Genomic DNA, 24,733 nt, shown 5'->3' with positions numbered 1-24,733 from the left:
GTGTGAGTTATTTTTACTTTTTCCCTTTATAATCTGCTTCAAACTAAAGTAATCACAGAAATGTAAACGATGAGGAAATCCAAGAAGTCAATATCGCTCTTGCCAGAGTATGAATTTTAAAGTGGCCCCAAGTGTAATTTCTGCATTCAGAGGCAGCGCAGTGTTCATTTCTCCTGTTAAGCTTTGGAATCATTCCCTCAAAAAGCTAACTTTTAGCCCAAGTCAAACAAGATTGCATAGTGTTAATTTGAATCTTTTGTAAGATAGACATATCCCAGATGGTTAATTAAAGGCATTTGGTGTTAATTGCAACTTGTTCGTAACATAATTCCAAAGCTGTCTGCAATCTTAGTGTAAATTTCTTTATTAGTATGAACACTATAAAATACTCATCCTATTTTAAGAAATAGTTCTAAATGTCTATTAACTGCCCCAAAACAAAACTTAAACATCCAGTAATTGATGAGTTTTGGAAGTTTACTTCAAATTCTCCATGAATGGTTCTCTGAAATAGTAGCTGCCTCAAACAGCCAATGGTTTGGGGAAGATAATTCTTATAAATACAATATTAGTGTAATATAAACACAAAGACACAGAAAACATTTATGAGGGGCGCCTGGGTGGCTCAGTCGGTTAAGTGTCTGACTTCAGCTCAGGTCATGATCTCACAGTCCGTGAGTTGAACCCCGTGTCGGGCTCTGTGCTGCCAGCTCAGAGCCTGGAGCCTGCTTTGGATTCTGTGTCTCCTTCTCTCTCTGCACCTCCCCTGCTCATGCTCTGTCTCTGTCTCAAAAATAAATAAAAACATTTCAAAAAAGAAAAAAAAGAAAAAGAAAAAAAAGAAAGAAAACATTTATGAGACTCTACTATGAAACTGTAGGGCTTAGATAATGATGAAGAAATGGAGGATGTAATCAGAGATGCTTTCTTAAAATGACTGGGACCTTCAGATGACTTAAAAGAAATCAACTAGATGGAGTATGGTGTGGGGGGTGTAGTTTAATTCATGTGGCACGCCATAAACAAGGGTGTTGGACAGGAAGGTAAAGGTAGAAGAGAAGAAGAGCTTCTCTAAGGTGAAGTCAGAGAGTGGGATGATAATTGGAGATGAAACCCTTTAGTGGGAATGACTATTTGGAAGAAACTTTGAAAGATAACATGTCAAATTTTAATTCTGTCGATCAAAAAAAAAAAATGGTGAAAAGTTCTCACCAACAAAGAGTCAAGTCAAAATTGTGGGCATGAAACACTACCAATACTCAGAATGGTTTGGAGCAAGCTGAGAGTGGTATTTGATATCCTTGCAAGGATTGTGGAGTCCACAGGGTCAGTAATTACGTAGTGTTTGAGCATATGAACTAAATGTTGAGAATTGGTAATGAATGCATTAATGTTTGAAGTTCAAGGAATAAAAGACACTAGCACTGCCCTTAGTTTTACTTTTTTCTAGGACACTGATCACAGGGAGAAGATTCCATGTGCATCATATTAACTTTCAGATACATCAGGACATCTAGACAAAAGTTCTGGACAAAACCGGACTTAAAGAGAAAAGTTTAAAGTTTAAGTATCCAAGAGGGTCATAGGGTCCAGGTGGGTCTACAGAAGAGTGACTGAGAAAGCACATCTGAGAAGACAATGATGTAGGAACAGAGCTTGGAGAGTAGAAAAAGAAACGGCAAAAATTGAAGTCAATTTTTTAATGTTTTAAGAAATGTGTAACAGAAATTATATTTAGGAGAGAATAAGTGAAGTGTAGAATACTTAAGAAAAGTGCAAGAAAATGAAGTTGGCCTGTGGGGTCTTTAAACTGAAACAAAATTTCTTTCTTACTGCCCTCCTCCCTTTCTTCCTAGCTTTCTTTTGTCATTTAACAAATAGTGGGGCTAATTTGTGTTTGCTAATTTCTCTTGGCACATAGTTCAATGGCATGCAAACTGTGGACACTCACAGATAATTGAATTAAATGAATGACAGATGGTAATGTTTGCAAATTAACTGAAAACAAAGTCTCAATTCTTGAGTTGGAAATTACACTTTACTTTTGCAAACAAATTAAATTGTAGACTTGTGAGTTTAGATAAAGATATTGAAAGCGCATATTTTAGAGCAATGAAAGCAACGTAGTTTTGTCCTGGCTCACATTATCTTTTCAGTGACTTCCATATATACAAAATAATCAAACTGAGAAATTCCACGGGGGTGGATGGGGGTGGGTGTGGGACAACAGTCAACACAGTGTTGGTTGTCACATAGAACGAGCAGTTGACTGAGTAGCTGAAAGTTTCACTTTTAACCCACTGCTTTGGCATCAACCAGATATAGCCATAAACTGATGGTATTATATTATGTGGCAATATGCATATTCTCTTTTAAAAAATATATTCTAGGTGTCACTGAAATTTATTTCTACACAGCATTAAATTTAGCAACACTTTCAGGAGTTGATCAAAAGAGAGAAACTGCCAATATAAAACAATTATCAGAATGCACACATGTAAATGCATCATTTACTTGAATAAAGTTTGTAATAGTTGTAATAGTTGGAACTTTGAGTCATCCCAGATTTGAGATCAGATGTAGTTCACTGCACCCAAAATACCACAGGTGCTGTGCATATGCTTAGACTCTGGTCCATACGTGAGCCCACAGAAAGGAAATGCAATATGGCTGACATTTACCTACACATGTGTCACGGCTCGCCTCAGAGCCTTCAGGACAAGTTTTCCTAATAGTCCTTCTAGTCCTGGAGAGAGATGTTCTGCTGTTTCTATACTCCGAGTAGGAGCTGTAGAGATGTGAGTACTGTCTGTAATGCTGTTGAGGTTGATAGTTGTTTCTCACAGGGGAGAACCGTGCAAGGTTATAGCTATTGTATTGGGTGCCATAGTTAGGCAGCCTCTCCAATCCGGCGCAAGATTTCCCATCCCCTAATAAATGTTGACCTGGTGGACAGATACACTTGAAGCTGCCGGGGGTGTTGGAGCACTGATATGCACAAGGCTTAGGCACTTGTTCACATTCATTAATGTCTGCTCGTGTGCCATGATACATAAAAAAGAGAAAAAAAAAACACATATACATACACAACACAGGAATAAAGAATCAGTCTCTGAAACAAACTGAAGACATTACGTTACCCTCCAAAGCTACAAATATAGTAATTTCTCAATTGTTGAGAACTTTAGAGAAAGCGTTAATCATTTATTTAGGAATATACAGAAAGGTTCTAAGGCTCATCCTAAAGATTGCTTTACATATACAGTAGAAACCTAAAGGATCATATGGGAAAATGTCTTTCCAGAAAAACTAGAGTTCAAAGTTAACGCAGATCTTAATTCTGTTGGTGGAGGAAAGGGCTCAATCACATTTCTAGTTTGCATTTTGTTGTAACATTCTTTAATCTTTCATACAATTACAAGTTTCAGATGTGGTAATATTGATATAACTACTAACATTTTTCTTTTGTTTCTTTTGAATCAATAATTTTTATTTAATAATCAAGCCAAGCACATTTTTTTATAAAAATTTAAAAAGGAGATTAAGACAGAATTATTTCTTAATAAGATATAAATTCACAAAGTCCATAAAAAATTTTTAAAAAGTTATTTTTCTTCCTATTCTTGGGTCAACACATAGTAAACCCTCCCAACTTTTCCTGTAAATTGGAAAAGCAAATGAAAACCAGAGAACAAAACCAACTTCTTTAATTCATTACCACAGTGGCATGAAAGAAAGTAACACGAATAAGCAGAATAAAAGTAGTATATTTTACTTTAAAAATTATTTTAGTAGGCAAAAGTTAAAATTACCATTTTTAAACTCTTTAAGGGAATGGCCCTACCTTCTTCATTGGTTTATTCCCCAGTCCAATGCCTGACATTCAACTTCAGATCAAATTAATGAACAAATAAACATATTTCATTCTGCTAGGTCACTGTTATGACTATCCAAGATGTTAAATTACAATATCTAAACAGAAGACTAAAATGATATGTTATGTACTTCTGCTATTGACAAGCATTTATTTTAAAAATGTTTCTAGTAATTGTATTACTTTCAACATTTGCTCTGTGCAAAGTACTATGCTAGTGACTGCATAAAGACAGGACAAAGTCTTTATGGGAGAATTTGCTATAAATAATTGTTACGTAGACAACCAAGGCAACCAATTTTAAAAGTGTAGTATGGCACACCGGAAGCCAGTAGTTAAAGCCCACACAATTTTTTTTGCACTTAAACATTCCAAGAGGAACATAATTTCATAGGTCAGTTTCTTGATTATAAGTGCATTAATTAAAAAGAATCATATGGTTACCTTCTTACAGATATCTTCTATTGTCTGTTACCTGCCTTATTTATATTCAATCATAACTAAGACGGAAACAAACAGGCCACTGGGAGAACTGAGTGAGATTCTTAGCATAGGGGCATATAGTAGGCACTAAATATCTGGTAAAGTAATAGTTATCAACTCACTTAAATTGCATATTCACATCTTAATTCCTCATGCCTAAACCTTCATATTGCATTCAAGTACGCTTCATATTCAAATAGAACGTATCTGTGCAAAAAATGTATATAGAGAGATAACCAATGAGACAATCTTCATGGTGAAGTTGCCGCAGTAACTACAAAGGAACCTCACTCTGATATGTGTAGCATATAGCAAGCACTCTGTAAATGGCTATTATTATCACTTTAAATGTCAGTGTAAATTGCATTCAATATGGAATCTTTAAGAAGTAATTAAAAATGTTATTAATTACTTAAACCAACTTACAAATTTTCTAATTGTCCCAAGAAAGCTTTTGAGGGTAGAGAGTGATCCTGATCCAGTTGGTAAGGCTAAATGATTCTGTTAGTAGCTTTATTACCCAGTAAGAGTTCCTGTTAACTTACCCATACAGGGTCTCCCAACTCCTTGAGACCGGAAACCTCTGGGACACACACAGCGATAGCTGCCTCTTGTATTCTCACATATCTGGTTATATCTGCACTGATGGGTCCCATCTTTACATTCATCAATATCTACAGACACAAGACAATAAAAAGTAATAACATATCCTCTTTCAAAACCTAATGTCATTATATTTGAAATGAACATTCTTTAGAACTATCAAAGGTTGCATTTCTCACCATGTAGCTGAGACTCGGATTCAAGTTCTACTCTGCCCCTTGTTGTTCCTTTTCCTTCTCTTGCTCCCTACTATGGCAAGAATTTTACTTTCAGCTTTTTATCCCTTTTCTCTCTATGTTCTCCACCTCTGACTGTCTTATTTATACTAGTGACTCTAGTAAGCTCATGGATGTAGACTTACAGCAATAGTACTATGTTGTTTCTTATCTACAGCCCCACGTTTCTAGCTGCTGGCTGGTCTTCTCCATGTCCATCTTTTACCAGTACTTCAAACTCCACACGTCCTCAGTGTCTTATCATTCCTCTCTTCTTTATAACAGCATTCTTCTTTCCTTAGTCAACCAGACTAATCTATAACTAACTCCCTCAGTTTCCAAGATTGGGTAATTCTACTTCCTTCAGTCAACCCCTTAAATCTCCATTTCCATTTCCACTTAGCTATATTTTTGCTGTAGCTTTGTTTTTTTTTAAGTTATTAATTTATTTTGAGAGAGACAGAGACAGTGTGAGTCAGGGAGGGGCAGAGATAGGGGGAGACAGAGAATCCCAAGCAGGCTCCGCACTGCCAGTGCAGAGCCTGACAAGGGGCTCAAACCCACGAAACCATGAGATCATGACCTGAGCTGAAATCAAGAGCCAGATGCTTATTGACTGAGCCACCTAGGCACCCCTTTGCTGTAGGTTCTTAAATAATCTTCTGATCTTTTGGCTCAGCTCATCTCCGATTACTCTTATACATAATTAGAGTCAATAGTCTTTTTTTATTAATTTTTTTAATGTGTATTTATTTTTGAGAGAGAAACAGAATGTGAGTTGGGGAGGGGCAGAGAGAGAGGGAGACACAGAATCCAAAGCAGGCTCCAGGCTCTGAGCTGTCAGCACAGAGCCTGATGTGGGGCTCGAACCCACAAACTGTGAGATCATGACCTGAGCTGAAGTTGAACACATAACCGTCTTAGCCACCCAGGCACCCCAAGAGTCAATACTCTTAAAAATACTTATAATCACACATAACTGCACATGGTGCTCTGAGTTGGCTACTATTCTTAGGAGTTAAAAAATATTTACCTATAGCCATACTGCTGGAAAGTCTTTGAAATCTGATAGCCCAACCCCACCCCCAGTTTTTTTTTAAAGTATACTAAGTCCCCATGTACCTCAACAAGTAACAAGTGGTCAGTATTCCTTCATTTATATCTATACCCTCCTCTCACTGTTATTTTGAGAAAAATCGGGATATATTGTAACTTTTTAAATAAATATTTCAGAGTGAAAACGTTTTTTAACAATTCTTTTTATTTTATTTTTGTTTATTTATTTATTTATTTATTTATTTATTTATTTATTTATTTTTTTCAACATTTATTTATTTTTGGGACAGAGAGAGACAGAGCATGAACGGGGGAGGGGCAGAGAGAGAGGGAGACACAGAATCGGAAATAGGCTCCAGGCTCTGAGCCATCAGCCCAGAGCCTGACGCGGGGCTCAAACTCACGGACCGCGAGATCGTGACCTGGCTGAAGTCGGACGCCCAACCGACTGCGCCACCCAGGCGCCCCGAAATGTTTATTTATTTTTGAGAGAGAGAGATCAAGTGTGAGCGGGTGAGGGGCAGAGAGAGAGAGAGAGAGAGAGGGACAGGGGATTCGAAGAGGGTTCTGCACTGACAGTAGAGAACCAGATGTGGGGCTTGACCTCACAAACCATGAGATGATGACCTGGAGCCAAAGTCGGATGCTTAACTGACTGAGATATCTGGGTGCCCCTTAACAAGTCTTTAAAGTCTTTTTTTTTTTTTTTTTTTTTTGCGAGAGAGAGAGCGTGTGGGGGAGGGGCAGAAGGCAAGGGAGAGAGAATCTTAAGCAGGCTCCATGCCCAGTGTGGAGCCCCACATGGGGGCTCCACCTCAGGACTATTAGATCATGACCTGAGTTGAAATCAAGAGTTGGACGCTTAATCAACTAAGCCGACCAGGTGCCCCTGAACTTTTATTTTTTTAAAGTTTTATTTATTTATTTTGAGAGAGAGAGGGGGAGAGAGAGAATCCCAAGCAGGCTCTGCACTGTCAGCGCAGAGCCTGACATGGGGCCCAAACCCATGAAACTGTGAGATCATGACCTGAGCTGAAACCAAGAGTCAGATGCTTAACTGAGCCATGAACATTTTTTTAAAGTCTCACTTTTAAAATGAGAAACTTACACTCAAATTTCTTTGCAATCTTTTTTTTTTTTTTTTAATTTTTTTTTTTCAACGTTTATTTTATTTTTGGGACAGAGAGAGACAGAGCATGAACGGGGGAGGGGCAGAGAGAAAGGGAGACACAGAATCGGAAACAGGCTCCAGGCTCCGAGCCATCAGCCCAGAGCCTGACGCGGGGCTCGAACTCACGGACCGCGAGATCGTGACCTGGCTGAAGTCGGAGGCTTAACCGACTGCGCCACCCAGGCGCCCCTCTTTGCAATCTTAAGACTTGTGCAAAGTCAGATAGGAAGGAAGGATGATTTTTAAACTGTTTACTTTAAGTCCAGCTCTCTCTCCCTCATAAGGGACTGTCTTTCCTTTTTGCACAACCTCCACCTATTACCATTCCATTCAAGGCTCTCTTTAAATGTGATCATTTCCATGACATCTCATATCAGATATGATCACTCTTCCAACTATTCTTCTACAATTTTATTTGTACCTCTTTTATGGCATTTCATTCCCTCTTGTAGTATTTTTTTTTCTTTTGGTGAGGAAAGTGGAATTGGTCACTCTATTTAAGTAGACTGTAAGGACATGAGAACAGGAACACAATGTTTCATTTTTGTAAGTGATGCCGCTTATAGTTCTACAAATTAAGGCAGAAAGAATAGAGAACATAATTTATTTTATTATCTAGTCATTGACTTGACACTGAAGAATATTCAGTTCTAAGATAAAACGTTTTGAACTTTTAACAAATCTGTATAAGCTTTTCTTAACCACCTGTGAAATTCTAAACATATATACTAAATTTCATAGTAGACATGTGAGATAATATGAATTTATGTGGCTATTAAACTGTGTAAGCCAAATGTGTAATTGATGGGAGCTCAAAATGGTAATGAGTCTTCATGGGGAGCTTTCGTTTCTTGGTATAGTTATGAGCCTGGGACCCCAGAGCTCAACCATACTAGAAGTTGAGAGTAAAAAATCTGTGAGAAAAAGTGAGCATGAGCAAGGGAGGGGCAGAAAGAGAGGGACAGAGAGGATCCCAAGCAGGCTCCACGCTGTCAGCAAAGAACCTGAAGTGGGGCTTGAACTCACGAATCGTGAGATCATGACATATCATGGCCTGAGCCTAAACCAAGAGTCAGACGTTTAACCAGCTGAGCCACCGAGGCACCCCTACTTAAGCATTAGTTAAAAAATGGATGCCTTATTTGGCTGGTCAGTGGCAAACATATCTCAGTCATCGAAACAGCCATACACTCACCAATGCAGGTTCCATTTTCTGCCTTAGTCATTCCGTTTGGACAAAGATCAATGCACTTATAGCCCCCACGGGTGTTCTTGCAGTGTTGATCTGGTCTGCATACATTTTGTCTGCATTCATTCACATCTTGATAAAAGAACAAAGGTAATGAAGATTGAGAAATTTCTTTTCCACAGAAATCATACCTTTGGATTTTAAGGCGAAAGATGTTGATTACATAATCACTGTGTAAGATTAAAGTGTTTAAATCCATGAAGGTAAATAACACTATTTTAAAACAGAATGATTAAAAAAATTAATTCACATAGCTAGTAGCCATACCAACGAGTTCCTCCTTTTAGAAAAACAAACAAACAAATAAATATCTTTATGTATGTAACCATAAATATTATGCTTCTGTGAAAAAAATTAGTAAACACAATAGGGAACTGTTAAAAAATGGTTATGTAGCTAGAAAATGAAACCTGTAAAAAATAGCATTTGCTTTCATTTTGTTTATGCATGCGTTGTGTACCTGATGGATGGAGGTATCTTACGTATGAATTCAGCCCAGGACACAGCAAAGGGATTAGATCAAATATCTTTTTTTAAAAAAATTTTTTTTTCCCAACGTTTATTTATTTTTGGGACAGAGAGAGACAGAGCATGAACAGGGGAGGGGCAGAGAGAGAGGGAGACACAGAATCGGAAACAGGCTCCAGGCTCTGAGCCATCAGCCCAGAGCCCGACGCGGGGCTCGAACTCACGAACCGCGAGATCGTGACCTGGCTGAAGTCGGACGCTTAACCGACTGCTCCACCCAGGCACCCCTAGATCAAATATCTTTAGAAATTACAAAGATGTCATTGCTTTGAATTTAAAGCCCTTTTCTTACCTATACATTTTCTGCCTTTGAGCTGATACCCAGGTTCACATCCACAGTGAAAACTTCCAATGGCATTGAAACAGCGGTGGTGACAGGGGCTGGATTCTTGACATTCATTAATATCTGTTAAATAAAACAAAACTTTCATTATATGCTATTAGGAAACTTGGGTTAATTTATTTCAAATGTTAAACATTTTAATGATATCATTATCATGTTTAAGATCTTCCCTGAAACGAATCCAATACAATTGCTCTCAAATCTAATACAATTGCTCTCATATGATCTGCTAGATAGATAATTGACGGGATTAACTGCTGGAGAACATATCTCTCAATACTCCTCAAAGGTAGACATTTGCTAGTGACTCCAAACTATGTGGATGCAACACTTCCTTACTTTATTTTACCAGATGGCTCCCATTTCTGTTTCTAGGAATGTTGCTGACAGACTAGAACACTGAAGATGGGGGGGGAAAGTCAAAGTCTTCTGCAGTATCTTTTGCAATTCAGTTTCCTTCCCCAGTTTTGCTGCTGTCAGCCCGATGCAGGTCTTTACCACTAAAAGCAGCAACTTTGGCATTTGTCAGTGTCCACAGTCATCACCAAATTAATCTTCCCAAATACCATCTGGGGCATAGTAGAATAAAAAAAAAATATGCAGGCACAAATCCCCCAAATTTGTGTGCATTTGCCTGTTTTATGTACCTTCTCCCCTCTCCTTCCTTCTAGTCCCAGAGGAAAAGAGAGCTCTTCTCCCATGTAAGAAAAGTTTCTCTGCATGAGTGTTCGAGCTCTGAGGCCATCTCCTCCGTCCTCACCAAGATGAGGATTGTGGTCCATCCATCATTCCCTCCTTGTGTGCATTTTTAAAGTTCTTCCTCCTTACTGTCATCTTTCCCATACCCCTATGGACATAACCCAGTCTCTCCTACCATAATCCCTCTCTCAGGTCTGTCCGCATCTCAATTTCTTTCTACTTCTCTGTTGTTCTATCCCAAACCCTTCAAAGGAACAATCACCATACTTAGGCTTTTCATATCCCCACGTTACATTCCCAAACTCAAGATTGCCTATGTTTTATTTTGTACTTGTCTTCCATTTGAACTCTTTTATTTATATTTTTTATTTTGAAATTTCTTTTCTTCTTAAAGTTTTTAAGTTTTAGTTACTTAACATATTGTATAATAGTGGTTTCAGGTGTATGAGCTCTTTTAATCTTTCAAAATCTGCATGTTACTATAAACGCACAAAGTGATCATATACTTTAAAAATGCTTTCTTAGTGTAGTTTTTTTCTTCTTTTTTCTGCTTGGCTTCCTTTATCCTTTTTTACCTTCCTTGCCTACCAAAGTCAACCTGCATTAACAATCTAGTATAAATAATAACATGTCTCTTGTATGTACAAATGCATATCTCTATCTAAATATATAAATCCATTTCCTTTGTCTTTGGTTATTGCTTCGTTTCTACACAAGTTATGTGTAGTTTTCTACATCTTGGTGTTTTCACTCGACAATACCTCATGAAAATTCCTCTAAGCCTAATAGTTGAACTGCATTCCACTCTATAGTGGCCGTACAATGGTTCCTGGTATGGACATACCATAATTCAATCACTTTTGTAGTATAGTTAGGCATTCAGTTTTGTATTTGCTATTTCTGTCTCTATGAAAAGACCCTGACAGCAGCTTTATTCATAATTGTTAAACCTTGGAAGCACCAGGATGTCCTTCAGTAGCTGAATGGATAAATAAACTGTAGTACATTAATAAAATGGAATATTATTCAACACTAAAAAGAACTATCAACTCATGAAAAGACATAAAGAAAACTAAAATGCATATTATTAAGTGAAAAAGGTTAATCTGGAAAGGCTTATATGCTATGTGATTCCAACCATATGATATTCTGGAAAACATAATACTGTGGAGATAATAAAAAGATCAGTGGCTTGCCAGAGGCTTGGGGGGAAGTGAGGGATGAACAGGCAAAGCATTGAGGATTTTTAGGACAGACAAACTATTCCTTATGATACTATGATACAGGATACATGTTATTATTTGTCAAAATCCATAGAGTATACAACACCAAGAGTGAATCCTAATGTAAATAAATAACTTTGGGTCATAATGATGTGTTGATGTGGGTTCATCCTTGGTAAAAATTTTGCTACTCTAGAGAAGGATGTTGATAGTGGGGGGTGTTATGCATGAGTTGGGGTGGGGAGTACATGCGAAATCTACCTTCCACTCCATTTTTCTGTAAATCTAAAACTTCTCTAAAAAAAATAAAGTCTATTAAAAACATCCTGCAATAAATATCTGATAGTCTTATGTGGTGGGGTCTTATGAAATAGAGCCTCTTAGATCATGCTATATAATCTCTTCTCTCAAATATAATAGGCAAATGTTATTATTCAAAACTATTGTGCTACAAATATTTAAAATAGCCATGGACTATTACATCTAAAATCTTATCAAGAAGCACAATCTATAAAGCAGAGTATCCTTTAAATGATTCAAAAGGCAGAGAGTCTTAATTCTTAGTATAATGAAGATAAAGCAAGGGATTCCATTTTTATACCTTGGCAACTCAGCCCATCAGAAGTTCTTCGAAAGCCAATTCCACAACGGACCACACAGCGATAGGATCCAATGGTATTGTCACAGTCCTGACCAGCATGGCAGGCATGTCCACCTAAAGCACACTCATCGATATCTGCAATGAAGTGAGTCATTCAACTAAGATGAGTTGAAGAAAACCAACCCAAAAACCTATATAAAATGGGGTTAAGAAAAGCCATAAATGGTACTTGAAAATGTACCAGAGCAAGAATGCTGAATAATTTGGTTGAGTCCTTTCAGGTGGATTAAATTGATGATGAGTTCATAGGAGTTTAGTGTGATATCTTTGCAGACTAACCCATCCATTAGACCACTGACAAATTAGGTGGCTTTAAAAACATTACTTCTCCTTTCTGATATTTCAGTTTTCTCATTTATAAAATGAGGATAATATCTGTCTCTCAGTGTTGCTTTGAAAATTAAAGGAAATAATGTATATAGGTGCTCAATCCACACCGGACATTTCCATAAAAGTTATTTTTATCCCATCCTACACCCTTTCTCTCTGTCTCTTTGGCATTTAGAAGGGCGTCTCCTTGGACATAAAGGGAGTAATCCTTTTCTCTTTTCATCATTTAAAATTTTATTTATAAATAAGCTTCTTATACAATTCTAACTTTGAAGTATACTTAGAGTCTGATAGAAAAGTATTTTCTGGGGTGAGGGGATGGGCAAAATGGGTGAAGGGGAGTGGGAGATACAGGCTTTCAGTTACAGGATAAGTCATGGGACTAAAAGGCACAGCATGAGAAACACAATCGATGATATTGTAATAGTGATGCACTGGGACAGATGCTAGCTATACTTGTGGTGAACATAGCACAGTGTATAAATTTGTCAAATCGCTAAGTTATATACCTGTAGATAATGTAACACTGTGTGTCAACAATACTGAAAAACAAAGTTGTTTTTTTTTTTTCAACGTTCTTAACGTGCTACTAGGATTGTGCAATTTACTTAAATTCCTTATGTAACTTCTTAATTTCTTAGTTTCGTCATTGTAAAATGAGTATCTCCGCAAGGTGTTGTGGGGATTAAGTGAGTCACTACCGGCTTCCCTGCTTGTACAGTGCCCCACATGAAGGCAGTGTGTGAGCAGTATTCTGTCTGTTCCTCTCTCAACTTGAGAGAAGATCTTCTGTGTTTATTGCCAACATGGAGGAGGAAAGAGTAGGAAAGAACACTGGCCTACCACACTCTTCCTAGGTCAGAGCTCTCTGTGACCATTGCTTGACTGTATCTATTAGGCTTAGCTTTGTGAATACCTTGACAAGTCCTTCCGTCGGCAGCTATGGTGAGGCCTTTTGAGCAGGAGCAATGATAGGTTCCCACGGTGTTGTGGCAGATATGGGAGCAGGGATTCCCGGCCGCACATTCATCTTCATCTGAAACAAGGAACAAAAAGGCCCGATTGGTCTGTAAACCCCCTACTTACTAGAAGTTAGTAAAGTCCATGAAGGTAGTTTGTAAAATAGTTGCTTACAGAGCACAGTGAGTTGAATCAAACCTAACAGAAAATGCTCTAGGTGCCGCAGAATAGAAGCACGAAATAAATTAATTTTGGGTCCCCAAATAATCTTTGATAGTGAAGATGTTTAGATTAATTCTAAAACAACAGGGATGATAGCTAAGATAAAATGACCATATCCTGGGATCTAAATGCTTTTTTACCTACCTTAACGCATTCCTCACAACATGCCTAGGAGACAGATGCTTTTATTACTATCCTCATTTTGCAGGATAAAATTGAGGAACAAAGAGGTTAAATAAATTGCCCAAGGTCACACAGGTCATTATTGCCAGAGCTGAAATTTGAACCTGGACAGTATAGTTTCTAAAGACCACTTATCTACCACTATCCTACATTAAATTGCCTACCAGTGAAAGAAAGGCACTGTGTATGCAAACTTGAGCTCCTCCAGCTGTTTACTTAGCTATTTAGTTATCTGTGGCTCTCTTGTACTGGCACTTGGATGATATGGGGCTGGCTTAGTCATTAGTCCTCGGCCCACAGTCCTGCCCTTATCCTCTGAGCAATTCTAGGGTTAGGTGGCTTAGAGTTGGATTATTATTATGTTTCACATCCATGGCCATCAAATGACAAGAGTCCAGTGTTTTGTTCCCATGCTCACTTCATCTCTGTACTTGATCACGATCCCTGACACACTTGATTGTGGTCAGATTGAAAGAGTACAGGCTTTGCAGCTGCCTTAAATTTCAATCTAGCTCTGACACTTGATAGCTGAGTGGTCTTAGGCACCCCCACTTAACTTCTTTCCATCTCGATTTCCTCACTGTAAAATGGAACACTTCTAAGACTGTTGTGAAAATGACATATCTAGCAAAATGGCAATAAATGTCCATTAAACAGATTCCATTACTAATATTTTTTATAAAAACAAAAATTCATTATTCCTGTTCTTACCAGCACAAAAGGGTCCAACTGAGTCTAAGGCAAACCCAGATGGGCACTGATTACTGCGATCTCCTACCACAGAGAGAAAAGGAAAATTAATTGGCTTGTTAGAATGTCAGTACCTTGTTTCTTTCTGGTACAATCTTCCCTGGGAAGATATGCCAAAGATGGAACACATTGTGCAACAAATGCAATAGGTGAAAACAAGCAGGAATGGAAGACTTTTCCTGTTCCCAACTGAGAACTAAATGAATCACAGTCCAGAGATGATTGGCAAGCAGCCATTGGAAATAGATTTTCTGTTTAAATTTATTTACATTAATCAAAAGAAAATGAAGCCAAACCATTCTGTGATCATGCAAAAGTATCCAGAATCAATGTGTACATAAGGTATAACCATAGACAAAGTCCTATTTATTCTTCTAGCCTTTACTTATGCTGCCTGTTCTAGAAGCAGGAACACTATTTTCAAGCCACTTAAAAATAACTTATGCCAGTGACAACCAGAAACTCGAATGAAGAACTCCTCTCCTTTTGTAGATCTCTTTCATTTGCAGTGTAAAGCATCTGGGTCAGAGTCCCCTAGGCGTGACCAATTGTTTCCCATGCAGTCAAAGCCAAGGGGAGACAGGCAAATTATGATAGAAACAAACATAGTAACAAGAACAAATAAGCTAGTTAGGGAATCTTTCCTTAGAAAGTAACTCTGCCTTCACTGGTTTAAGCAATTTAGCAAATATTTTTCAAACATTATTGACATAAAGAAACTTAAACAAAACACCTTTCGAGTTACCAAAGTATTCCTTTTTTTATTCTTTATGTTATAGTTAAAGTATGCTGTTTTGAATTATATTAGTTATGATTTCCTTTAGACAGTGGGGGGCAATACAAAATATTTGTGTTATTGCAATGTATAATAATTACAGAAACTTTGAAAAGTATAGATTTCCCTGTAAATTTGTCACTTGAAACAAACTACTGCCAACATTTTGATGTTTTTTCTTCTATAAGTATACACTTCAAAAAGTCAGGATCTTGCACTCTAGAGATTAATAATTGTCAAAGTTTATTGATCATAAAATAGAACTTATTAAAAATATAGATCCTTGGTCCTATCCCAGTCAGCCTAGAAATCTCTGTTTTCAATCAGTATAAAAGTTTCCTTATAATCACTGTGGTGTGGGCAACCCAGGTTTAGATCATATTGTATGCTGCTTTTCAATTATTATTAGGCCATGCATACTCTTCTTTGTTTTATTGTCAATCCCCAAAACAGTAGGTGGTACACAGAAAGCACTGAACAAGTATTTTGAATAAATGAGCTAAATATTCCTTTAAAATTATTTTAATGACTGTTTAAGAGTTTATCATATAGCTGTGCCATCATTTACATATTTACCTCTTGCTTCCAGGATATTTATTATTGGCCATTTCTGTGATTTTCTTAGGGCAGACCCCCAGAATGAGATAACTACAAAGATCTGAATGTTTGAAAGGTTACTGATACATACTGCTTTCCAGAAACATCACATGAATTAACCACTGATTGCAGTATGTACAAGGGTGTTCATTTCCCCATACCTCTCTGATACTGAGTGGTTATCATATTTTTAAATCTCTGACAATGATAATTGGAAAATGGTACCTCATTGTTTTCGGTTATATTTCTTTGCTTATTAGTGAGGTTAGACAGTTTTTCACATTCATTTTGTCATTATTATTTCTTCCTTTGTGAATTTGCTGTTCATAGCTTTTATGTATTTTTTGTTGGGGTGTTGCTTTCTTTTAATTGATTTTTGAACAATGCTTTTTTTTTAATTTTAATTTAAAAAATTTTTTTAAAGCTTTATCATTTTTTTTGAGAGAGACAGAGACAGCACAAGTGGGGAAGGGGCAGAGAGAGAGAAGAGAGAATCCCAAGCAGGCTCCATGCTGCCAGTGTAGAACCTGGCGTGGGGCTCAAACTCACGAAACTGTGAGATCACGACCTGAGCCAAAACCAAGAGTTGGACACTTAACTGACTGAGCCACCCAGGCGCTGCTATTTTTATTTATTTTTTAAAGCCAGCTCTATGCCCACATGGGGCTTGAACTCACGACCCTGAGATCAAGAGTCACATGCTCTACCCATTGAGTTAGCCAGGTACCCCTTCTTACTGATTTTTAAGAGCCTTGTATAAGATTAATCATAGTTATCTATAATACACAATGCAAATATTCTTTCTTGATATATATTTCACCTTCTCAATTTTGTTTTTTTTCTCCCATGAAGGAGTGTTTAAAAATTCCCTTTAGTTAAACTGATCTTTCCTTTATTTTTGATGCCTTTTGCTAATGAATTTGTAAAATATAAGTATATTTTATAATTATATTTTAAAAACAAATTTTTTATTTTAAAGATATAACAATTTTTTAAAATGTATTGATTTATATTTGTGAGTTGACTTGACCAGCAGTTTCCAAATGTTGATGTGCAGACCAGATACATTAGAATCATTTAATGCTGCGTTAAAAATACCGACTTCCAGGCCCTACCTTAGACTAGCTAAGCCAAAGTCTCTGTGCCTTGAGATCTGAACTTTCATGAAGCTCTCTAGGTAATTCTAACTGCATTGTAGCCAGAGCTCTTGTCTAGACCCAATACAGAAGAGAAAGAACTTGGTGGTTAAGCAACCAAGAATGCAAGCTTGCCCCCTGGTGGTCACTTATAAAGAAATTGCAAGCACATAATTCTCGTATTTCACAGGAACCTCAACAAATGTGCACAGATACCAGATGTAATTCATAGACTCATAGTAGCTAAAATAGTAAGGGGTTAAAAATGTCCTATAGTGTGTCTTCTCCAATTGTGGAATCCAGATCCCCCAACTACAATGTTACAGATACCACAAAGACCTTCAAGCAGTTCAGGCTTAGAGAATTTACATGATTGGGCAACAAATGTACACGACTTTAAAAAATCATTTTAATTCCCTTTGTCCTGGATGGTGTAAGTTCACTTTTAACAAAAGTCTTACATCAAGTTGTCTTCTTTTAATTATACTAAGTACTGGAAAAAGTAAAAACAGAGATTAGACTTGAAAAGTGGGCATTGAGGAAAAGAAACAGAAATCTTCATTCCAATGGCTCTTTTCTTTTGTCTCTGTGACCTGAACATGCACAACCATAGTAAAATGAGGTGGTGATGGCGACATGTGGGTGGTGTGGAGCTCCACTCACTATAAGGCTTATGAATCTATGATTATCTCAAAAAATGTGAACATGTTCTCCTAGATTACTATGATCTCAAATTCAATGACAGTTCTGACAGCTGTTAATGAAGAAAATAGTCATATACACAAGTGGTGAAAGCAAGAGTAAATTGCAAAAATGAATTTTTAGTGTATGGAGCATGATAAGACAAAATGATGCTACTTAAAATCTAATTGGATCTACTTAAGAAAGCCAGTACATAGCGAAGGCCAATATGAATTATATTAAGTGTACTCATAGGAGCCTAAAGTTCAAAGTTAAAGCCATTCAAACACTTAGTGTCCATAATAAAACCACATGCAAGTATCTCTTAGCATCAAAGCTTCATGGAACACAGAATGTTGATTGTTTGGCTGTCTCTTATAACTAAACAGGGATCTCAGGGTAAAGACACATCAAAGAACTACACAGCATAGCGAGACCACTGAGATCAAGGGTTGTAGAATTATGCTTAGAAAATGAAAAGCAGTTGAAACATTATAATGTCCAGGAATAAGAAATGACAGTTGGAATCCTGATTATTGCTGCACAATTTTTAAAAACTGCTTTTAAAATATGGAAACTTTTTTTTATTAGTTTAGGTTGACATACACTTTTTAAAAAAATTTAAATCCAAGTTAGTTAACATATAGCGTAATAATGATTTCAGGAATAGAATTTACTGATTCATCACTTACACACAACACCCAGTGCTCATCCCAACAAGTGTCCTCCTTAATGACCATCACCCATTTAGCGCATCCCCTCACCCAACACCCCACCAGCAACCCTCAGTTTGTTCTCTGTATTTAAGATTCTCTTCTGGTTTGTCTCCCTCTCTGTTTTTATCTTATTTTTGCTTCCCTTCTCCTGTGTTCATCTGTTTTGTTTCTTAAATTCCACATCTAAGATCATATGATATTTGTCTTTTTCTGACTGATTTTGCTTAGCATAATACACTCTAGTTCTATCCACATTGTTGCAAATGGCAAGATTTCATTCTTTTTAATCCCCAAGTAATATTCCATTGTCTGTGTGTATGTATGTATCTGTGTGTGTGTGTGTGTGTGTATGTATATCATACCACATCTTCTTTATCCATTCATCAGTTTATGGACATTTGGGCTCATTCCACTTTGGCTATGGTAGGTCAACATACACTTTTACATTGTTTCAGCAATTAAAAAAATTCCTTGACAAATACAAGAGTCAGAATAAGAACAATGGCCTGGAGCACCCAAAGAAAACCTCATTCTGCCAGAGGATATATTTTTAAACCTTTCTGCAGATTAGTAATCCAAATTAGAACTCCAGTGGGATTGGCTTTAAAATGGCTTTACCTACCACAAAACATAGACAACATACATGAAAATCTTATATCACTAGGTTTGGTCTGTGCCCTAATATCTTTATTGTGAATGGCATCAATGCAATTCTTTTACCCTTTTTTAAGTTATTAAATACATTTTTTTCCTAGGATTTTTAAAAAGTAATCTCAACACCCAACGTGGGGCTCAAACTCACAACCCCAAGATCAAGAGCTGCAGGCTATACCTACTGAGCCAGCCAGTTGCCCCCATTTTATTCTTTTAGAAAGGACTGGATGGAAAAATGATCTTTGACCAAGGTACCTTTGGAAATTGAAGCATGGATTTTAAAACCCAGTGTCTCTTCTAATTGGTTGTAGTCAGATTCTACAGAGGAAGCATGAAGTGTTTCTACCAAGAAAGGCATTCTTCCCTGTGCCTCATCATAGAAAACAGTGTGGTTCCATGTGTATGGGACGCTGATGCCATCAATGGTGAACAGCCGGGTTGAGTAGGCATACAGCTGCCCAGGACCTGTCTGAATGTAGTCCTCTGTGTAATCCTAAGGAAGACAGTATAGATTTGATGATCAGATTTTTTTTTCTTGAGGGTATTATGAGATGCACAATTAGAAAAATAAAGGCTAAGAGGCTAAAAATATAGCTTGAACAGCATGATTTGAGCTGCATGGGTCAATTTATATGATCTTTTAAAAATAAATACAGTACGGTACTCTAAGTGTATTTTCTCTTCCTTGCAATTTAATAACATTTTCTGTTCTCTAGCTTACTTTATTGTAAGAATACAGTATATAATACATATAACACAAAAAATATGTGTAATTGGTTATGATATGGGTGAGGCTTCTAGTCAACAGTAGGCTATTAATAGTTAAGTTTTTAGAGTCAAAAGTCATACGTGATTTTTGACTGTCCAGGGACTTGGCACCCTATATACCCCCATGTTGTTCAAGGGTCAACTGTAGCTCTAAATAAAATACTACTTGTACAGTCATGTTCAGGAAACCAGTAAGACTGTGTAAAGACTTATTCCTAAAGATTTTTATACAAAGACAAACTAGCCATTTCTAACCTTAGTGGTTTAGATATTTATTCCCTATAGCAAACAAGGGAAACTACACATGGTATCCATGCTTTTTTTTCTATAGATCTTTGATTCCTAATCTTACCATTACTCCAATAAACAGTGAAGAGAGGTTATCCTGCCATTTTTACCTTTACAGTGACTTCAGCAGGTGACTGAAGCTGCAGGACATAACCGCTCACAAAAATATCTAGGAGCAAAGCACCATCAGAATCCAAACCCCGGGCAATATGAGTCATCCGCAAGATTTCTCCTGGGAATTACAATTCATTCATTTTAACAGCAAAAAATATATGGTTTGTATAAGCACACAGCAGACTTACTTTGTCAGTTCAGCTCTGTTATTTTAGTTCAAACTTCATAAACAAAGGCAATTAAAGATTAAATTAGCACTCAGTCCCCGAATTAAAGTGTTAGGGTAATTGAATGGTATGTTCTAAAATTTCTTTTTCTGTGGCAAAAACGTAGTGTATGATTATGCAAAGGATTCCATGTTTTAAACTCACAAGCAATAGCAAGGCAATTCTACAAAAAATGGATGGTCTAAGAGAAGGGACAGACAGCTTCACCAGGTAGATTGGCAATAACCACATAGGGCTTTGTTTTTTACGATGCTTCAAGAATCAGCAGAAGGGCATCTTACTAAGTGGATGGCCATGAAAAACCCTCATGGGCCTCTGGGCTCCATAAAGCCCCTTCCTCAGTCTTTCTTCCTTAAAGAGCACTGCCACTGCGGCTGTTCACCTTTGAAAAGATTTGTAATGGAGGTCTATAAAAATCTGTATGCACTTGGAAAGGACCATGAATAGCTAATACATATTCATGAAGACTAAGGGTAAAGAGAAAAACCCTTAGCTTTGCTTATTTTTACTTCCATCTTTTTGATAAAAAGATCTCTGTAAGGTGTCCTGATTGAATCTCAGGTTCATAGACAAAAGTCTTTATTTAACAGCAAGGACTCATTTTCCTGCTCTGGTTTGGCCTTTAAAACCCTCTCTGAGGATTTAAAGAGAAAAAATAGAGAAACGATGAGAAAACACTTTTGGGGTATAAAAAATCACGATATTGTCTGAAAACATATGGCCTCTTATAGAGCCATGTCAGTAAAAGTTTACAGGGAAATATGAAATTGCTTTTATATCATTTATGATAAGACTGCATCAAAAACTTTAAAATTATTCTCTGGGGGAATATATAAGTGTATTTTTCTTAACCAGCAACTTTTAGGCAATCCTGTTTTTTATAGTTAAATATTAGACTTAAATATTAAGTTTAGTTGGCACTAACCAGTTGCAAATTCCACCTGGGTTTCTCTCTTGAAGACTGCATTGGTGAGGGTGAAGCCATTGACTGCTTCTCCTATCTCCTTGGCTGTTGTCCAATAAATGGGATTTAGAATAGAAACTATTTTTCTCATTGCTGGACCTAAAGAAAAAAGGATAAATAAGGTAACAGAGAAAAATATTTACAGAGCCAGTTATTCATAAGGATGAATCCTAAATAATCTCGAATAACAACAAAATAAGTATCAGTATCGCACATGTCTTTAAGAGTTTACCATCGAGCTAAGTGCTATCATACAGATCATTTAGTAGTAGCATCCTCTAGAAATTTCAAGCAGAAATCAGAAGACGAAGAATAATATATGAATTTTAAAGAAAGAGGCTATTGGCAACTTTTATTAGCAAAGAGACTTACCAAGACTGCGAGGTACATTGGTAATTTTGGCACGTATTACTCTAGTATCAGAGGTAGGATTATCTGTTACTGTGGCGTTAAGGAAAGCAATTCCAAATTCAACATCATTAATATTTCCAATAACACTTCCTCTGGCTCGCTGGGGCCCACCTATTGGGGAAAGAAAAAACATTCTTGGAGAAGGAAACAATTTCATCAACGTTACATGGGAGAAAAGAAGGCCAGTATTCAAAGATGCTACAAATCTTCTCACAAACATTTAAAATATCATATGACATCTGGATTTAAGAGTGAAATAAATAAGCTTTCAGAACATTCTACTTTCATGTAACACTCATCATCCCACATAAATCTAGGGTGCTTCCAATCTGTGTATATCATGGCACTATTTCACAATCCAAAGAATACAATCAGCACCCAGTCCCAAAGCCAAAATAAAGAACGTGTCTGTTGATCGTAATAAAATGATGATAATAAGGAGAGTTTATCGAGCCTGTCATGCACTATACTAAGCACTTCATAAGTGTTAACTCTTTTAATCCTGTCAGAAATCCTATAAAGTCATTTTGAATGGTCATAGTTGGCAGACTAGAAAATAAAGGTCAGAGACATAAATAGTAGAATGAAGATCTGAACACAGATGTGCTTGGCATCAAAACTCATGTTCTTTTATCTACTGCCTCCTTTGTGAGAACACAGAAGGAAAGAAAGGATCACCTCAAAACAGCTCTTGAGCTTGTTACAGGTCACTGTCGACACAGGTGTGGAGTATCTAACAGGTATTGTTCAGTCTTGGGTTTCAGACGGAAAGCTTACCAATTAAATAAAACAGTTATATTTTCCTATACAGGAAAATAGTTAACTTGAGAAAAATTTGGGACAGGTCTTTTACTTTTAACAGTATTACAAAATTCATACATACACAATTCGGTTGAAAACAATCATACATTTTTCCCCCAATCACATATGTTTTAAAAAGCATCTCTATGGTAATTTTATGCCTTCTTCCAATTGTTCAACAAAATTATTAGTTACTGACACTAGAATAGGTGGTTAATGAATGCTTTTTAAATTTTTTTTTAACGTTTTATTTATTTTTGAGACAGGGAGAGACAGAGCATGAATGGGGGAGGGTCAGAGAGAGGGAGACACAGAATCTGAAACAGGCTCCAGGCTCTGAGCAGTAAGCACAGAGCCCGACGCGGGGCTCGAACTCACGGACCGCGAGATCGTGACCCGAGCCGAAGTCGGACGCTTAACCGACTGAGCCACCCAGGCGCCCCAATGAACGCTTTTTAAATGAACTGCATGCTTTGGCAAGAGAAGGAAACACAATGGGAAGAAGCTGATAGTGAAATTCATAAATAGTCATTATTTGATGAGAGAGAAAGGGAACGGAGAGAGAATCTCAAGCAGGCTCTGCACTGTCAGCATAGAGCCCATTGTGGGACTTGATCCCATGAACTGTGAGACCATGACCTGAGTGAAATCAAGAGTTGGATACTTAATCCACTGAGCCACTTACTCTAATATATTTTTTAAAAACTCACTAAGTGTTTCAGATACCATTATATATTATATACCAGGGAGAAGTACAATTGTATTCAATCTCAGAAAAATCAGTAAGTATAGTATTTCACCATTTTAATTTGTATTACTTTGATTATTCATGAGAGAATACACTTTTTTCATGTTGGTTCAGCCTTCATGTTCTGGACTACATTTACTTGTTCATCAAGTGTTGAAGATACAATAATAATAAAGAAAAAAAAAAAAAAGACCCAGGCCTACCTTCATAGACCTTATATCTGAAAGGAGAGAGACATTAATTAGAATTTCACAAATAAATGTAAAATTGAAATGTACTAATGTGTAAGTATCTACTGCCTAGGGAAGTCTGAAAAGAAAGTAAAAACAGTGAAGTCTGAGGAAAGTTTAGGTCTTAACCAGAGAAGGCAGGACAAGGGCCTTCTGGGTAGAGGAAATACCATGTGTCACCCTTTTGAGAGGTGGTGGCTTGCCATATCTGAGAAACCAGAAGGAGCAAAGGACAGAGAGAGATGGGAGAATTCATGGAAACCTTGGTGTAAGATGGTGCAGGAAAGCAGATAAGGACATAGTAGGACTTTTTGGTTCTTATCTTTAGTCCTAAGCAGGAGGAGAGACGGGTAGAAAGATCACTCATTCACTTAGTTCTCTGGGCCATTTAACCTGGGTCGTTTGACCATTTTGACCTTGGTTCCCTAGTCTCCAGAGGAGCTTGAGTCCCAGCACCAACAGACATCCAGTTCTGGGTACCTAATTGGGATCTTTGGAACTCTCTGCCAGAGTCTGTAATCCAAATTGTCTGCTTAATTTGGACTTCTGCTACTGGGGCCCTTGTATCCAAGATGGAATACTACCCCTTAGATGAACAATACCCCTTGACTGTGAGTTGTAACAAGGCTCAGGAGCTACAAAATGCCCCAGTTAAAGCTAGAACTATCACCATGCCTACATGCTAGAGCCTCAACATCCTTGGTAATAAGTTGATATGCTGAGAAGACATGTTGAACAGTTGACCAATAAACACTTGTCCTTTTAGCTTGTCTAGATCCTATAAACCTCCTCACGTAACTCCTCTTTCTCACTCTGCCAAATGAGCCTTCTTGATTTTCAAGGACATTTTCTTTCCTTTTTTAAATTTATTTGAGAGAGAGAGAGAGAGAATATCTTAAGCAGGCTCCACACTCAGCATGGAATCCAATGTGGGGCTCAATCCCATGACCCTGGGATCATGACCTGAGTCAAAATCAAGAGTCAGACACTCAACTGACTGAGTCACCCAGGCTCCCGGGGACATTTTATCTCTAAAGCAACCTTCAAGCTTTGGAAAGTTCAGTGGTATCTTC

General features: G+C 37.3%; 1 protein-coding gene across 4 annotated transcripts in view; it reads right to left on the bottom strand.

Moving 5' to 3' along the window:
• HMCN1 (hemicentin 1) overlaps positions 1-24,733 on the bottom strand; it is a 483,427-nt gene that overhangs the window by 11,294 nt on the left and 447,400 nt on the right. For 3 of the 4 annotated variants that reach the window (XM_045452692.1, XM_045452691.1, XM_045452694.1), the window contains 11 exons: positions 21,843-21,992; positions 21,432-21,569; positions 20,276-20,397; positions 19,365-19,602; positions 14,512-14,574; positions 13,352-13,471; positions 12,046-12,180; positions 9,472-9,585; positions 8,598-8,723; positions 4,903-5,031; positions 2,682-3,032 (listed from right to left, as the gene is read on the bottom strand). In XM_045452692.1, coding sequence (XP_045308648.1) covers positions 2,682-3,032; positions 4,903-5,031; positions 8,598-8,723; positions 9,472-9,585; positions 12,046-12,180; positions 13,352-13,471; positions 14,512-14,574; positions 19,365-19,602; positions 20,276-20,397; positions 21,432-21,569; positions 21,843-21,992 — 1,686 coding nt within the window. The remainder of the gene's footprint in view (positions 1-2,681; positions 3,033-4,902; positions 5,032-8,597; positions 8,724-9,471; positions 9,586-12,045; positions 12,181-13,351; positions 13,472-14,511; positions 14,575-19,364; positions 19,603-20,275; positions 20,398-21,431; positions 21,570-21,842; positions 21,993-24,733) is intronic. The other variant, XM_045452693.1, reaches the window with a different exon arrangement.

This window comes from Leopardus geoffroyi, chromosome C3 (genome assembly GCF_018350155.1).
Source record: "Leopardus geoffroyi isolate Oge1 chromosome C3, O.geoffroyi_Oge1_pat1.0, whole genome shotgun sequence".
Taxonomy (NCBI): domain Eukaryota; kingdom Metazoa; phylum Chordata; class Mammalia; order Carnivora; family Felidae; genus Leopardus; species Leopardus geoffroyi.
The sequence above is the reverse complement of the archived record's forward strand: the minus strand, read 5'-3'. Positions and strand labels throughout refer to the sequence as shown.